This window comes from Euleptes europaea, chromosome 3 (assembly GCF_029931775.1).
Source record: "Euleptes europaea isolate rEulEur1 chromosome 3, rEulEur1.hap1, whole genome shotgun sequence".
Lineage (NCBI taxonomy): Eukaryota > Metazoa > Chordata > Lepidosauria > Squamata > Sphaerodactylidae > Euleptes > Euleptes europaea.
Genome location: NC_079314.1, coordinates 28182615 through 28199288, shown reverse-complemented (window position 1 = coordinate 28199288; position 16674 = coordinate 28182615). Strand labels below are relative to the sequence as shown.

Genomic DNA, 16674 nt, shown 5'->3' with positions numbered 1-16674 from the left:
GGGGGGGGGAAATTCTGATAGTTTCCACCAAATTTGCCAGCATGGTGCCATAGCTTGATCTATTGTAAATCAGTGAACAACACAGTTGAAGGGGCCCACCTCTAGCGCCCCCCTGCTGCCCCCTTGCCTCTTCATGCCCCTCTAAGTAATTCCATTGCCCCCCAGGGGGTGGTACTGCCCACTTTGGGAGCCACTGCATAATGCAACAATATGCACTGTATAATGCAACTGCATAATGCACTGTATAATGCAATAATAGGACAATATCCAATGATGTATGGATGTGATTGGGGATAAATCCCAGAAAGTCCTTTGGGATTTTTGTAACAGGTGCATTGACCCTTGGGCAATGGCTAGACACTTGATTTGACTCACAGCTGTGGATCCCTGATCATTAAAGTCCAATTTCAACCAAAGCATTTCTTCCAGACGATAGGCAGGAAGAAAGGGTTGACTTGAAACCCAACATGATTGCTATTTTCGTAAGATCTATCCAATAAAGGAAAACACGTATTCCAGTCCATAGGCAGTTTCCAGCCAGAGCAGGAGATTCCAGAAGATGAAACCGAGGGTCATGACAGCTCCATCTGATGGAGACCAGATGAAGCCCCACTTCTTCCACAGCTTTAGCTAAGAGGAAGTTAAAGACGACGATCTGATATTGAGTGGAAATCTGTTCTCTGGTAGCGGCGGTGGCCGCGCTGGCGATGGGAGCGGGAGGCAACTTGCAAGCTTCCGCACCATCCTCCACAAGTCGGTCCGGAAGCGCTTGATGGAGAAGCAATAGATCAGCGGGTCGATGCAGCTGTTGAGGCTCAGCAGAGCCACGCTGAGCATGTGTAGGTTGTCCAGGAATGACGGAGGCCCGCAGAAGGAAACGGACATCCAGGCGGCTACCCAGGGAACCAGGGAGAGGTGATACGGGGCCACACAGACCACAAAAACCAACAGCATGCCCAGGACCATGGCGCGAGCTCGCTGCCGGTGTCCTCCTTGGCAGGTGCTGGCTGCAGCTGAGAGGGACCTCATGATGGAGATGTAGGCCCCTAACACCACCAGGAAGGAGGCCACAAAGAGAGCCACCATGGCGTAGGCGTAACTCCTCCGGCCCGAGTGCTGCTCAAAGCATTTTGTGTTTTCGGGCCCTGCCTGGTGGGTCTGCTGGGTGGTCAAGGAGGGGACAGCACAAGCAAGACACAACAGCCAGGCCACAGCGCATCCCACTAGCGCCCCCTGCGGCTTGTTCAGGGCGAGCTCCAGCTTAGCAACCGTACAGTAGCGGTTCAAGCTGATGAGGGTCATGAAGGCCATGGCGCTGTAAGTGGCCGAGTAGTAGGTGGTGCCGGCCAGGCGACACATGGCCTCCGGAAGCTCCCAGTTGCCCCCTGCCAGGTAGTAGGGGATCCAGAAGGGCAAGGTGAGGTTGAAGAAAATATCGGCCAGCGTGAGGTTGATGAGGTAGATGCGGATGGCCTTCCTCACCCGTCCGCTCTGCAGAAAGACCAGCAAGGCCGCCAGGTTGCCTGGCAACCCCACGCACAACACCAAGCAATAGATGGCCGGTACCAGGATGAACTGCATGGGATCGTTGTGCTGGCACCGCCCGGCCGCTAGCCACGCGACTGTGGAGTTGTTCATCCCAGCGAAGCTGGAAGACAGTGAAAACGGTGTCAGCCCAAATAAAGCAAGATGCAGGGAGAAAAGAGGGAGATGGCTAGAGAAGGTGATTCACTAGTTTGTGGGTGTTGATGAATGGGTAGACAGAACTTTGGGTGGGTGGGGGACAGACAGGTGCATGGGCAAGACAATTGGTATGACTTGCTGAATGCTTGGATCTTTGTGAATGGGTTCACAGAATTGGGATGTGCTTTCAGATACATCTGGATTCAAATAGTGCCTGAAATTCCCTTTTTAGTTTTGGATTGGAAATACCCAATCTGAAATTGAACAGGGCAATTCAGGCACTGATCCAGTTTCAAAATATCTGAATACACAGCCCTAGGACAGATGGTGCATCATGAATGGAGAAGCAGGTGGAAAAACAGAACACTTCCTATCTATCTCTGCCATTTTTATCCTACCTTTACTCCAAGGAGCACAGGATGGCGTGCACGGTCCTTCCCTTTCTATGTTACCATCACAACAATGCTGGGAGGTAGGTTAGGCTGACAGATGGAGTGACTGGCTCAGGGTCACCCAGTGTAGAGAGACAATTTGAACCCAGGGCTCCCTCATGCTTGTCCAAGACTGCTACACCACACTTTGTCAATGGATTGTGGGTGGGTTAAAAAATGGGAAGACACCATGAATGGTTGGGTAGAAAAGACTGATGGACCTTTATGGTTGGGCCCTTGGTGGATGATTGAATGGATGAATGGGACGACGAAAAAGAGGAAGAAGAGGAAGAGGAAGAAGAAGAAGAGGAGGAGGAGGAGGAGGAGGAGTTGGTTTTTATATGCTGACTTTCTCTACCACTTAAGGAAAAATCAAACCAGCTTACAATCCCCTTCCCCACAACAGACACCTTGTGAGGTAGGTGGGGCTGAGAGACCTCTAAGAGAGCTGTGACTAGCCCAAGGTCACCCAGCTGGCTTCATGTGGAGGTGTGGGGAAACAAATCCAGTTCACCAGATTACCTCCGGCACTCATGTGGAGAGGAGTGGGGAATCAAACCCGGTTCTTCAGATTAGAGTCCACCACTCCAAACCACCACTCTTAACCACTACACCACGCTGGATGGACCTTTGTGGATTATTGGATGGATAGATGGAGAGAATGATGGACCATTGTGAATGGATAGACAGAGAGATGGAAGAACCTTTGTGAATGGATGGAGGGACCTTTGTGAATGGATGGAGGGACCTTTGTGAATGGATGGATGGAGGGACCTTTGTGAATGGATGCGAGGACCCATCTACAGCGGCAACAGACCTCTGAATACCAGTACTCGAATGCAGTAGCAGTGGAAGGTCTTGGCCTTTTTGCCCTGTTTTGTTTGGTCCTCCAGGGCAAATGGCTGGCTGCTGTGTAAAGCAGGATGCTGGACTAAATGGACCATTAGTCTGATCCAGCAGACTTTACTTATGTTCTCATGTTCTTTCTAAATGGATAGATGGATGGATGAGTCTTTTCGAATAGGCAGATGGATAGATCCTCGTGAATAGATGGATAGGTAACACACAGAGGGAATTGATGGATGCAGAAACAGAAGGTAATTTGAGGGACTATAAAGACACTTTGGGGATGGACGAACTAAATGGTACAAAGATGAATATGAATTCATAGGCACCGATAGACCGGCAAATGCAAGACAATATGAGAGCATGGATGGATGGACAGAGGGATGAATGGACATAGAGAGACAAAAAGAGGACATGTGTTGAGAAAAGAGGCAGGCAGGCAGAAGCGGTTGCAGCAGTAGCTGCCTGAACTTCCCCCACCCACCCCCGAGTAATCCCCAGCTGGGACCAGGACAATTTAAGCAAAGAAAAACTCCATTTGCATTCCAAGAAGCGGCAACTCTCCTCCCAGCACCCTGCTCTGAGGCTGTGGGGGGGTGGTGTTCTTAGGGTACGTACAAAACCACACAGCTGCAAGGAGATGCATCCAAGAGCTGCCGCCCAGCGCTGGAGACGTGGCTCCTGGCTCCAGCCCGCAGCTGCTGGGGCTTAGCACCAGCAAGGCCGTGTGCCAGAATGTCTCCCTGGCTCCAGCCACAGATCACCTGTTGTGATCCCAGGATCCCTGCCAAGCCAGAAGCACAGCTGAGGCCGCGGACAGCCGAGGCTTCTCACTTGGCAAGTCCGCCCCACTCCTTCTGCTTCTTGTCTTCCCCCCAATTAAGAAAAAAGAAATCCAATCCAAAATATTTATCCGGTCTGAAATTTAGTATGAGTGATTCCCCCCCCCCCCGCGGAAAAATCAGAGGCAAAAGTGTTTTCCCCAAAGAAATAAATAAGAATGTTCTACTCTATAGAATGATGCGTGTTATTAATAGTAATACCATTTATCACGGTTTTTATGGGTATATGGAGCACAGTGCAGCCAAAAACTATGCTTTTAACCTCCAATTGATTCCAAAGGGAGAGCTGCTTTAATTCACTGATATAATGATACTACTTTCTCTGACTTTAGGGAAGGGAGAGCAACTACCTCTTTCTAAAGAAAGTCAGAGAAGGTTCAAAACATTTTCAAACTACTGGCAGCTGAAGGATGTGAGACAGCATGGGTAAGATCCAATAGGTACCATTCACATCTGGCTTGTCTGCAAACATACAGAACTGGTTTTTCAGAAATAGTACATTCTAATAAAACTTTGGGAGAGTACTTCAAGAATAGCCCCACTGCTCTACAAAAGTTAGACCCAGGGTTACTAGGCAGAATAACCAGTGGGAATCCAGAAGGGCAGGGACATGGGTGCCGTCAGCAAAAGCATGACATCATTTCCAGGGAAAACCTTGAAATGAGATCTCACCTTTCTAGGAATCCCCAGAAACTCTATAGTTTTACCATAGAGTTTCCAGTCATTCCTAGAGAGAACTGGGGTCACTTCCAGGTTTCCCCCAGAAATGATGTCACATTGTCTCTTGCCATTGGGAGACCTGCAACTCTGTTAATATCTGTCTACCCATATACACACTATCCATCGGAAACCCACTTGCTCCTCTGTCTGTTTCAAAGCCACTTAACCACATTCCCCTATATATTACATTAGATTGCATTCTCGGGGCCTGGGTGTACTGTACATTTTTAAAACATTTAAAAACAAAATAAACCTTATTCTGAATCGGTATAGCTCTTAGGATTGCCATCTTTCCCCCCCCCCCCTTGGCTCTGCTCTTGTGCCTTTAACACCAACCTGGCACACAGCAGTTAAACTTTTTCCTGACATCAAGTGCTAGGGAACGCTTGACTTGCAATGTTTCCACCTATCAGGCTAGTGGTGAAGGCACAGGAGCAGGGTTATTCAAAAACACCGGCAACTCTGGGGGATCGATTAACTCAGAAAACTGGCTCTAAGGGCAAACAGACATCCAATTTAAAATATAGGACATATTTGTAGAACAGAGATGGCTTGTGAGTCAATTTAGGGCCTTAGGCAGGGTGAGGCCAGTGGATGCAGCCCCCCTTCCCCCACCCCCACCACTGATTCCTTTCACCTAACAATGGGGGAAAACATAAAACTTAAAAAAAAAATGTGTGACACTAGCATTTAAAGAATGAGAGCTTCTTTCTAGAAGAGGGCGGTGCTCCAAATTCTACTGCCCTGGCAAATCCACCATCTCTGCCCATCCAAGGCTTCCCCCTGACATAAGGGTGGTTTTCTTCTTTATGCATTTTTTTAACAGTTGCTAATCTTACACAAACAAAGCTGTGCAAAAATTTTAAATCATTTTTAAAATTCTTCTTCATCTTATCGGTTTCTGATGGTCAAAAGACCCAGGCACTAAAAACACACACATAATTTTGAGTTTGGGTTCTTGAATTTTCTATGGGTTAGGAAGGAAATAAAAGATTTTTACCCTTTGTTCCTTGGACGTCTCTCCCGGAAAGAGAGCGGCCGCACCTAGCAAGGAGGGCCCCGAGTCGGTTTCATTTCAGTTTCTTACCTAGCTGATCACAGCCTGAATCCCTCAGAGGGAGCCTGGATATGAATCTGCCTGTCCGCTCGGCTGTGTTCAGCAATTGTGCCTCCGGAAAGCAGAGCAGCTCTCTTGACAGGCCGGCAAACAAACTCCGGTCGTTTATGTGGTTATTTATCACAACTGAGTCATTTTCTGCACCAGCTGGGGAATATGCTACAGGGATAAAACAGGCCGGCGGGAAACAGTTGTCCTATTATTCACAGAAGGAGCAAAGCCCCACTTGGGGCACAGAGGATGACGTGGGAGAAAGAGGGCTTCTTCTGGCACAGTGTGTGTGGAGGGGGGATAGGGGCACAGAAGCCACTACTTCAAAGTTAAAAGTGTGGGTCATGTGAGGATTGTCCTTTTAAAGGGTTAAGTGATGAAGTTCCTCAAGGCTATTTATTCCCTGGGAGGGCTGGGGGTGGTGAGTGCAGCTTGCACCTGCCCACAAACTGCAGGGAGGCCACATGCACCGTGAGGTCCCCTTTTAAAGGTGAATCCTACCCAAATTAGGGTTGCCAACCTCCAGGTACTAGCTGGAGATCTCCTGCTATTACAACTGATCTCCAACCGATAAAGATCAGTTCCCCTGGAGGAAATGGCCGCTTTGGCAGTTGGACTCTATGGCATTGAAGTCCCTCCCCTCCCCAAACCCCACCCTCCTCAGGCACCGCCCCAAAAACCTCCCGCCGGTGGCAAAGAGGGACCTGGCAACCTTACCTCCAGTACCTGGTGACACACCTCATGTACTTGGTTGGGAGCTAGGGTTGCCAGATCCAGCTTGGGAAATTCTATGGCACTGAAGTCCCTCCCCTCCCCAATCCTGCCCTCCTCAGGCTCTGCCCCAAAAACCTTTCACCGGTAGTGAAGAGGGACCTGGCAACCCTAACCCAAATGGAACACCATCTTGGCCACTCAATTTTAGAACATAAGAAAGGCCCTGCTGGATCAGACCAAGGCCCATCAAGTCCAGCAGTCTGTTCACACAGTGGCCAACCAGGTGCCTCTAGGAAGCCCACAAAACAAGACCACTGCAGCAGCAGCATTCTACCTGTGTTCCACAGCACCTAATGTAATAAGCATACTCCTCTGATACTAGAGAGAATAGGTATGAAGCATGACTAGTATCCATTTTAACTAATAGCCATTAATAGCCCTCTCCTCCATGAACATGTCCACTCCCCTCTTAAAGCCTTCCAAATTGGCAGCCATCACCACATCCTGGGGCAGGGAGTTCCACAATTTAACTATGCGTTGTGTGAAAAAATACTTCCTTTTATCTGTTTTGAATCTCTCACCCTCCAGCTTCAACAGATGACCTCACGTTCTAGTATTGTGGGAGAGGGAGAACAACTTCTCCCTGTCCACTCTCTCCAAACCATGCATAATTTTATAGACCTCTATCATGTCTCCCCTTAGCCGCCTTTGGTGTGAGTCATTTCATCAATGATGTGCATCCAACAGGTAACAAGCCAGATGATTTTGCTTAAGTTGACCCACTTGAAAGAGTTCATGCTGCAGCCTCAGGTATGCCTAGGGGAAGAATGGAAGGAGCAGGATCGGACCGACCCTTTCACTTACTGGGAAATTTCCCGTTGGGCCAGGAATATATGAAGGCAAGCAGTCCCAGGGCGATTGTGATAAGAGCCAACTTGTCCCGAGGCTATGACAGCTTCCAAAACCGGCCCAAGGAAGGAAAGAAGGCCTTTAGAAGGGATAGAGTGTCTTTCTGATCAAGGACAAGAATTCGGGAGCGTAACAGCAAAGGAAGCTAGGGATTTGATAAACATATCAAAGGTTCCTAGACAGAATATGGCTGACAGATGACGCATAAACAAGGTAGGCAAATAAAAGACTCAGGGAAAAGACAGAAGCAGCAGCCAGAAAAAGACCGGAGAAAGAGCTCTCTCTACTCTGCCAAATCAAAATTAATTTGAAGCAGGACGAAGGGTCACTGCTTCCAGAGTTGGGATTCCTGTGAACTTGTCATTCGGCACAGAAAAAAATAAAACCGTATTGGGGATCACTAATAAGTAGGGTTGCCAACCTCCAGGTACTAATCAAGAACGGCTACAAGTGCTAATTGGAAGTTTTAGCAATTCAAAACAAAAGCACCAGTTAATATTGTGCAATAAAGATGACAACAATGTTATTGCTATTAGAAAATATATATTCAAAAGTAGTTCTAATAAGCACAACTTTGTTTGCAATGATTTTAATGGCAACGAATGGGCATCATTCAGTCATGCATTTTTCTTCACAGCAATGAAGGACTTATGAAGCTTGAGAAAGTATTGCATGAAATGGAATTATACCGGATTTCCATCGCACTACATCCAGTCTTTGCTGCCTAAATTATTGCATTTGCACTTTATGGTCTCCTAAAAACTGAGCAACTGTGCCTGATATTTACTCATTTGTAACGCCTTTGCGTCTTCACATTGGGTCTTCTTCAGACCATTTGTAAATGATTATTGTGGTGTTCTGCTCAACTTGGGTTGTGCTTATTAGAACTACTTTTGAATATATATTTTCTAATAGCAATAACATTGTTGTCATCTTTATTGCACAATATTAACTGGTGCTTTTGTTTTGAATTGCTAAAACCTCCAGGTACTAGCTGGAGATCTCCTGCTATTACAACTGATCTCCAGCCGACAGAAATCAGTTCCCCTGGAGAAAACGGCCGCTTTGGCAATTGGACTCTATGGCATTGAAGTCCCTCCCCTCCCCAAAGCCCGCCCTCTTCAGGCTCTGCCCCCGAAACCTCCCATTGGTGGCGAAGAGGGCCCTGGCAACCCTACTAATAAGCAATTTTCAATACCCTCTCCAGGAAAGTTCCTAGGTTTTTTTAGGGAAAGCTAAGCCTGGTTTCAAGCTGTTTTAAACTGGTTTCGACCCTGTTTTCAACCTGTTTAAATGTGTAGCTCATTGATTTAATTAATTTGCTTAAGAAATGTGTTCCAAATAAACTGCTCAAGGCAGGAAGAGCAATGCAAGTTCCCATAATAACAATTCCAAAGGCCCTTGCAATACAATGCCAGCCCGAACCACTAAAAACATTAATCAGAAACTGTAAGAAAAAGCAGTACAGCCTGCGGGGGAAAGCCTAACATCTGTCAGGGAAATTACAAGAAAATAAAATCACTTTTTACTTGGCATTTAGCCCAAAAAGAGCAGGCGCCTGGCACACCTCCTTGGGACGAGGGGTCCAGGTTGGAGAAATGATATAGGCTCCCTGAACAAAGATGGCAGGTCACTCAGGACTGTCCAGTCATCATCTGTAACATGGAGCTTTTGACTCCAACCTCTAAAATGGAAAGGATGGCCATCGTCTTGACATAGAGCAGCTCCAGACATAAACCCCATTTCATCACTCCCACCCTTTACCCCTGGCTTCCCCCAAAGAGCCAAACTGCCAATCCAAGAGGCTTCAGTATTTTATTAAGTTACCCTTATCCAGGCTTATGGGTTGCATCCTGGCTGACAGGGAGGTGTTAAGAGTGGTGGTTTGGAGCGGTGGACTCTGATCTGGAGAACCGGGAGGGGTGGTGGCTCAGTGGTACAGCATCTGCTTGGCATGCAGAAGGTCCCAGGTTCAATCCTCGGCACCTCCAGTTAAAGGGCAAGCAGGTGATGTGAAAGACCCCTGCCTGAGACCCTGGAGAGCCGCTGCCGGTCTGAGTAGACAATATGGACTTTGATGGAGCAAGGGTCTGGTTCAGTATGAGGCAGCTTCATGTGTTCCCCACTCCTCCATGTGAGCAGCGGAGGCTAATCTGGTGAACTGGTTTGGTTTCCCATGCCTCCACATGAAGCCAGCTGGGTGACCTTGGGCTAGTCACAGTTCTCTCCGAGCTCTCTCAGCCTCACCTACCTCACCGGGTGTCTGTTGTGGGGAGGGGAAGGAGAGGTGATTGTAAGCCGGTTTGATTCTTAAGTGGTAGAGCAAGCCGGCATATAAAAATCAACTCTTCTTCTTCTACTCTCTTTCTTTAAAGGAGTCCTGCAAGAACCTCTCAGGTTGTCTGATTCTCCCTCCCTATTGGGGGGGATGTCTCTCTCTTTCTCTTCCCCTCCAAGTCAGAGGTTAATCCTTGGAATTGCACAGGCTCCCTAGCAGTTGGCAGGGCAATGCACCTGTGCGTGTATGTAAAAGCCGGGCCGACCAAAAGAAACAGGCGGGGTCACAGAGAGGAACCAGCCCCATGTTCCCCAACGCCCGTCATGACACCTGGCGCACGACAAGCAGTGAGTGGGAGTAAAACAAGAGAAATAGCTGCAGATGCCTCAGATACCCAAGCCAGCATCGATTGCAGAAGGCAAACATTTGCGTTGTGAACTCACAAGGGCCGGAACTAGGGCTTTCTTTACATAAGCACATAGGAAGAGCCCTGCTGGATCAGACCTGTGGTCCATCTACCCTGGCATCCTGTCTCACACAGTGGCCAACTGGTTGCCCTGGAGGGCCAACGAAAGGGCAGAGGCCGGGACCTTCCCCTAATGTTGCCTTCTGGCACAGGTATTACTGCCTCTGAACATGGAAGTTCCCTTTAGTCACCATGGCTAGCAACCACTGATAGACCTGTACACCATAGATCAGTCTTCCTTTCCCTCTTTCCTTTCCTCCCTTCTCTCCTTCATTTTCCTTTTCATGCCTTTCTTTTCTGAGAGCCAGCGTGGTGTAGTGGTTAAGAGCGGTGGTTAATTCCCTACTCCTCCGCATCAGCGGCGGAGGCTAATCTGGTGAACTGCATTTGTTTCCCCACTCCTACGCAGGAAGCCAGCTAGGTGACCTTGAGCTAGTGACAGCTCTCTCAGCCCCACCTACCTCACTAGGTGTCTGTTGTGGGGAGGGGGAGGGGAGGTGATTGTAAGCCAGTTTGAATTTTTCTTAAGTGGTGGAGAAAGTCAGCATATAAAACCCAATTCTTCTTCTTTTTTCTTCCTTTTTTCTCTTTCATTCCTTTTTTTTATTTTCCTTCCCATTTTCCTGCCTTCCCTTTTTTTCTTCTTTCCTTTCCCCCCCCCTCCCCAGTACTTTGCAAATTGTCATGTACATTGATGGTGCTATATAAACACATTTCCCCAAAGAATAATGGCTGGAAACCTGTGAACAAGTTCCATGTAAGCTAGACAGTCTCTGCTGCAGAGTACGCTTCCGCTAGCTCTGGCGCTTCCATTGATGCAAGAGCAAGTGTTTTCTATGAGCCCTTGTGCCAATGAAGTACTGTAGTAGGGTTGCCGGATCCCTCTTCGCTACCGGCAGGAGGTGTTTGGGGTGGAGCCTGAGGACAGCAGGGTTTGGGGAGGGGAGGGACTTCAATACCATAGAGCCCAATTGCCAAAGTGGCCATTTTCTCCAGGGGAACTGATCTCTATCGGCTGGAGATCAGTTGTAATAGCAGGAGACCTCCAGCTAGTACCTGGAGGTTGGCAACAAAAAAAGCAAAGCAACTCAGGCAATTGCAACACTAACTAGACTTTCATAAAGAGAAAGGATCCGTATGCATCACGATTAGGAAGCGTGGTTTTCCATGACAGTGCCATGAAGGAACAATGCTCAGTTAAACAAGTTTAGTTTGGTACAGCGTCCACGGGAATCTTCTGATGAAGACGAATTCTTGAAACAGGATAAATTCTACCGGAGACCTGTTAAGGAGCATAAAGAATATATTAGACATGGACATGTACTTATAAGGTGTTAAATAACTGGATGCTTACCTTTTATCAGATTGAACAGGTTCTTTTCTGTGTGAACATGCCCTAAGTGGTTGCATATGGAGATATTTGTACTTGTGTGTCACATGTGACCGTTGGTATATTTATGTTTGTGGAAACACTGTAGGAGCTTGATGAATTTCTCTTTATGAAAGTCTAGTTACTGTTGCAATTGCCTGAGTTGCTTTGCTTTTTTGTTGATAGCATATATTAAGCCGCTGGAGTTCCACCCCTTTTAGGTTAGTACCTGGAGGTTGGCAACCCTAAGTACTAGTGCAAGAGGAATTGTGCTCCACAGCAGAGACTGCCCATACCTAGTACATGGGGATCCAAGCCAAAAATCCCAACCGCAGAGCAGCTATCCACCCAGAAATCTAATGCAATTATTGCATGAACGAATGCACTGATTCAGGGCTCTCAGATGTTTCCTTTCCACTTTAAGAAACGTGTGCGAGGCAGTTTACACATCCCTAAAGTACAAGTCCAGCCACAACGGTACCATTCCAAAAGCATTTAAAGCACTAAGAATCATTTAACAGAGTTTAAAAACCAGAAGCAGAACTCAATTTGAAAACGCATTCCAGTATAAAGATAGCCTTTAGCTGATGTTGGAGGACCAGCTGCAAAGGGGGGGAAAGTGAGTCCAGTGGGGGCAGGGAGTTCCCAAGATTAGGAATTCGGGTAGGTGAAGCTTGTCAGGCAGGGGAGAGAAAAGCTGGGCCTTCAAAAACTCACTCTTCTGCCCAACTTTCAAGGGTAAGAGAATCTTACATAAACACACACACACACCGTCTTTCACCTTTGCACTGAGTTAATCTGGTGTTAATCTGAAGAGCCAGAGTGGTTAAGAGCGGTGGTTTGGAGCAGTGGACTCTGATCTGGAGAACTGGGTTTGATTCCCCACTCCTCCACGTGAGCGGCAGATGCTAATCTGGTGAATGGGGTTGGTTTCCCCACTCCTACACATTAAGCCTGCTGGGTGACCCTGGACTAGTCACAGCTCTCTTACAGCTCTCTCAGCCCCACCTACCTCATAGGGTGTCTATTGTGGGGAGGGGAAGGGAAGGTGATTGTAAGCCGGTTTGATTCTTCCTTAAGTGGTAGAGAAAGTTGACATATAAAAACCAACTCTTCTTCTTCTTAATTAAGCCACAAGCTGAAAAGATCATTTACGTGAGAGGTAGAAAGGGCTTATAGACATGACATTTGGGAATGTGGGGAGACAGCATGTGTGGTTTCAGACCAAAGCAGTTGATACCTCAGGAGGTGCAATGCTTCTTCCACTTTATCATCACAACAACCCTGTGAAGTAGACTGTGCTGAGAGGTACTGGCCCAAGATCAAGCTTCCATGGCAGAATGGGAATGTGAACCTTAGATTCCCAGATCCTGATCCAACGCTCGAACCACTGCACCACAATGGCAGCTCCATCCTCAGCCCTAGCTTGAAAAGGTTTAGGGTGACCATCTGCTGAAGCTCAAGGGTGGGTAATTCAAAACAGATAAAAGGAAGTATTTCTTCACACAACGGATAAATTGTGGAACTTCCTGCCCAGGATGTAGTAATGGCTGCCAACTTGGAAGGCTTTAAGAGGGCAGCGGACATGTTCATGGAGGAGAGGGCTATCCATGGCTACTAGTCAAAAATGGATACTAGTCATAATGCATACTTACTCTCTCCAGAATCAGACAAACATGCCTATTCTATGAGGTGCTTTGGAAAACAGGCAGGATAATGCTGCTGCAGTTGTCTTGTTTGTAGGCTTTCTAGAGGCACCTGATTGGCCATTGTGTGGACAGACTGCTGGACTTGATGGGTCTTGGTTTGATCGATCATGGCTTTCCTTATGTTCTTATGACCACTAAGCCCTATGCTGGCACATCTGTGAGTTATGCTGGTGGCAGGTTTTGCTGGCTCCATCAAAGTCTTGGGATGCATCTGTGTCTTTCACCCACATGCTCCCTTAGATGTTACATTTAGAACCTCCCTCCCCCAACACACAGACACATGAACAAGACACAGCACATCAATAGATAGGCATGGCACAGTCACATATTGTACATACCTACGACACAAAAGCACGCTCATTTTGTTTTATTTGGGTTGTTTTTTTACTATTGACTGTCTTACAGCACCCGGTCGTTATTTTGAGGGACACAAAAGTAACCATAACTGATGCTCTTAAACTACACCTGTCCGTTGCTGATCTTCTCCACCACCCACACACACAAAAGTTTTTTTTTAAATTAAGCCCCTAAGGAAGGTATTTCTATCTTCCATTCTCTGCCACCTCCACCCCCAATTGCTTTCCTATTAGCAGAACTTTGTATCACAAAATAGCCAGAGCTAAGCAGAAAGACGTGGGGAGAGGATATGAATCAGCATGGTGGGGGGGGGTGCGAGGACATCTGCTAACAAAGGCATGCTGCCCACCCACGGAACCCTGTAAGGTTTAAAGCTGGAGAACAGTGATGTGGGTATCAAACAAAGGCAGTTCCTTTTAGCCCCCCCCCCAAATCCCAGTAAGAAAGATTAATTTAGCATTCTCTGGTCCCAGAAAACCTTAGTGCAGAAATCTGTTTCCCCTACCCACACACACCACATTAGCTGCTTCCAATATTTGAGAAGGATCGCTCAAATCTGTTGAGTAGGTGCCGTGTCTCATTAGGAGAGCTTTATGCCAGGTTTAAAACATTAGGCAGTATGTGATGATTAGGGGAAAAATACATATGTATTTGCTTCATTTATACCCTTTCTCCCCAATGGGGACCCAAAGCCGCCTACATCATTTGTCTCTCCTCCATTTTATCCGCATAACAGCCCTGTGAGGTATTCATGGCTACTAGTAAAAATGGATACTAGTCATGATGCATACCTATTCTCTCCAGGAACAGAGGAGCATGCCTAATATATTAAGTGCTGTGGAACACAGGCAGGATGATGCTGCTGCCGTCGTCTTGTTTGTGGGCTTCCTAGAGGCACCTGGTTGGCCACTGTGTGAACAACAGACTGCTGGACTTGATGGACCTTGGTCTCATCCGGCATGGTCTTTCTTATGTTCTTATGTGAGGTAGGTTAGGCTGAGCTTGTGACTGGCCAAAAGTCACCTGTGGCAGAGTGGGGATTCGAACCAGGGATTCCCAGATCATAGCCTGATTCTCTAACCACTACGCCACATTGGCTCTCATTTATGACTTTCAGGTGATCACCCCTTCCTCCACAGAAAAGTTGTTTGAAGGTTCTTTCCTTCATTTGATCCTTGAATTTCATCTTTATGTCTATGAGAAGGTTGTGTTGCAGTGGTTCAAGTGTTGGATGAGGATCTGGGATACCCAGGTTTGAATTCCAACTCTGCCATTGAAGTTCACTGGGTGACAATTGGACCAATCACATTCTCAGCCTCACCTACATCTCAGGATTGCTGTGACGATAAAATGGAAGTGGGGGAGTGATACATGCAATCTTGAGTTCCTCAATGGAGGGCGGAATAAAAATGTACTAAACAAAACAGTAATGTATAACAATGTCTCAAAACAAAGGAATGAATTTCTTCACCTCTATGCAATGATGCAGGATAGCAACATAAACCTTTACCTACCAAATCTCCAATTACCTGAGATAATCCTATGTATCTGCTGTTCTTTGTAGTAAGTTGTTGAGTGCTAAATTGGCAACTACCTTTTCTATTAAAGGTAAAGGTCCCCTGTACAAGCACTGGGTCATTCCTGACCCATGGGGTGACGTCACATCCTGACTTTTACTAGGCAGACTTTGTTTGCAGGGTGGTTTGCCAGTGCCTTCCCTAGTCATCTCCCCTTTACCTCCAGCAAGCTGGGTACTCATTTGACCGACCTCAGAAGGATGGAAGGCTGAGTCAACCTTGAGCCGGCTACCTGAAACCGACTTCCGTCGGGATCGAACTCAGATCGTGAGCAGAGCTTGGACTGCAGTACTGCAGCCTACCACTCTGCGCCACGGGGCTCCTAGACCTTTTCCATTAGCACCCTAATATTGAAACAATTGGCAGATACATGCCAAAGAGCAAGCCGTTAACTCTGAGGGCACCTATTCTAGAAAGATCTATAATTGGAAAAGTGGTCGGATCAATGGATTGGAGAGACCTGTGTTCAAATCCCCAATCAGCTGTGCAACTCAGACTGACTTTCATCTAAGCACCCGTTCTCCCTCAGCCTAACCTCCCTCACAGGTTGTTGTGAACATGAAACAGAGCCATCACCACGCCCTGGGACATTCGGGATGAACCAGCACAGAGTCTCCATTAACACCAGCCGCCACCAGGCAGAAGCGCTGGCATGGCGCCTCTCTGGACAGTTGCAACTATCTCCAAATTAAGACGCTTTCAAGCCACCGCAGCATTTTGACTAGGTACTAGTTGGTACCCGCCTTGGGCCATGAAGGATCCGGAGAAAGGCGGGTTTACAAATATTTTGCAGAAATAAATTCCTATGAACTTCAACTAGTTTCAGAAAATTCAGTGGAAAATTGGGGGGAAATGCCCAAAAAAGTATCTATTTATCGAGTGCCATTTATTAACTTAATTTATACCCCCACTTTTCTCACCCATGGCGTCCCAAAGCAGCGTACATTCTCCTCTCCTCTATTTTATCCTCACAACTCTGAAAGGTAGGTTAGGCTGAGAGTGTACAATGGGCCCATGGTCAGCCAACAAACACCCATGACAAGAGTGGGGATTTGAACCTGGGTCTAAATCCTAGCCCGAAACTCTAATCACTACATCACACTAGCTTTCATGAAGAGGATGCTGCAGAAAAGGTACATAATACACCTGTAACTTTATTATAATCACAAGGCTACCTCAGAAGGCATCCGTAAATAGAGCCAGCGTGGAATAGTGGTTAAGAGCAGTGGTTTGGAGCAGTGGAGTCGGATCTGGAGAACCGGGTTTGATTTCCCCACTCCTCCATGTGAGCGGCGGAGGCTAATCTGGTGAACCGGGTTGGTTTCCCCACTCCGACCCATGAAGCCAGCTGGGTGACCTCGGGCTAGTCACACTCTCTCAGCCCCACCTCCCTCACAACGTGTCTGTTGTGGGGAGGGGAAGGGAAGGTGATTGCAAGCCGGTTTGATTCTTCCTTAATTGGTAGAGGAAGTCGGCATATAAAAACCAGCTCCTCCTCCTCTTCTTCAGCTGAACCAGCTGCTACCAAGAGCCCAAACGGGACTGTAAAGTGCCAAGAGGCTGAACTCCAGGGTTTCCTAGCGCAGCAAGGCTTAAGGGCCAATGCAGCCTTCCTGAGGCTGGGAGCCATTTGGGAATTTGGAGAACGGGAAGTGGGCACCACCA

At 47.4% G+C, this 16674-nt stretch overlaps 1 protein-coding gene across 1 annotated transcript; it reads right to left on the bottom strand.

Moving 5' to 3' along the window:
• Positions 1-630: 630 nt before the first annotated feature.
• Positions 631-1638, bottom strand: LOC130475730 (platelet-activating factor receptor-like). Its single transcript, XM_056847569.1, has one exon. It carries the CDS (start codon positions 1636-1638, stop codon positions 631-633), a length of 1008 nt encoding a protein of 335 aa, XP_056703547.1.
• Positions 1639-16674: the final 15036 nt, after the last annotated feature.

Bases quoted from the DNA above. Each gene is read 5' to 3' on its own strand.
- LOC130475730 (XM_056847569.1), bottom strand. From the start codon at position 1,638: ATGAACAACTCCACAGTCGCGTGGCTAGCGGCCGGGCGGTGCCAGCAC.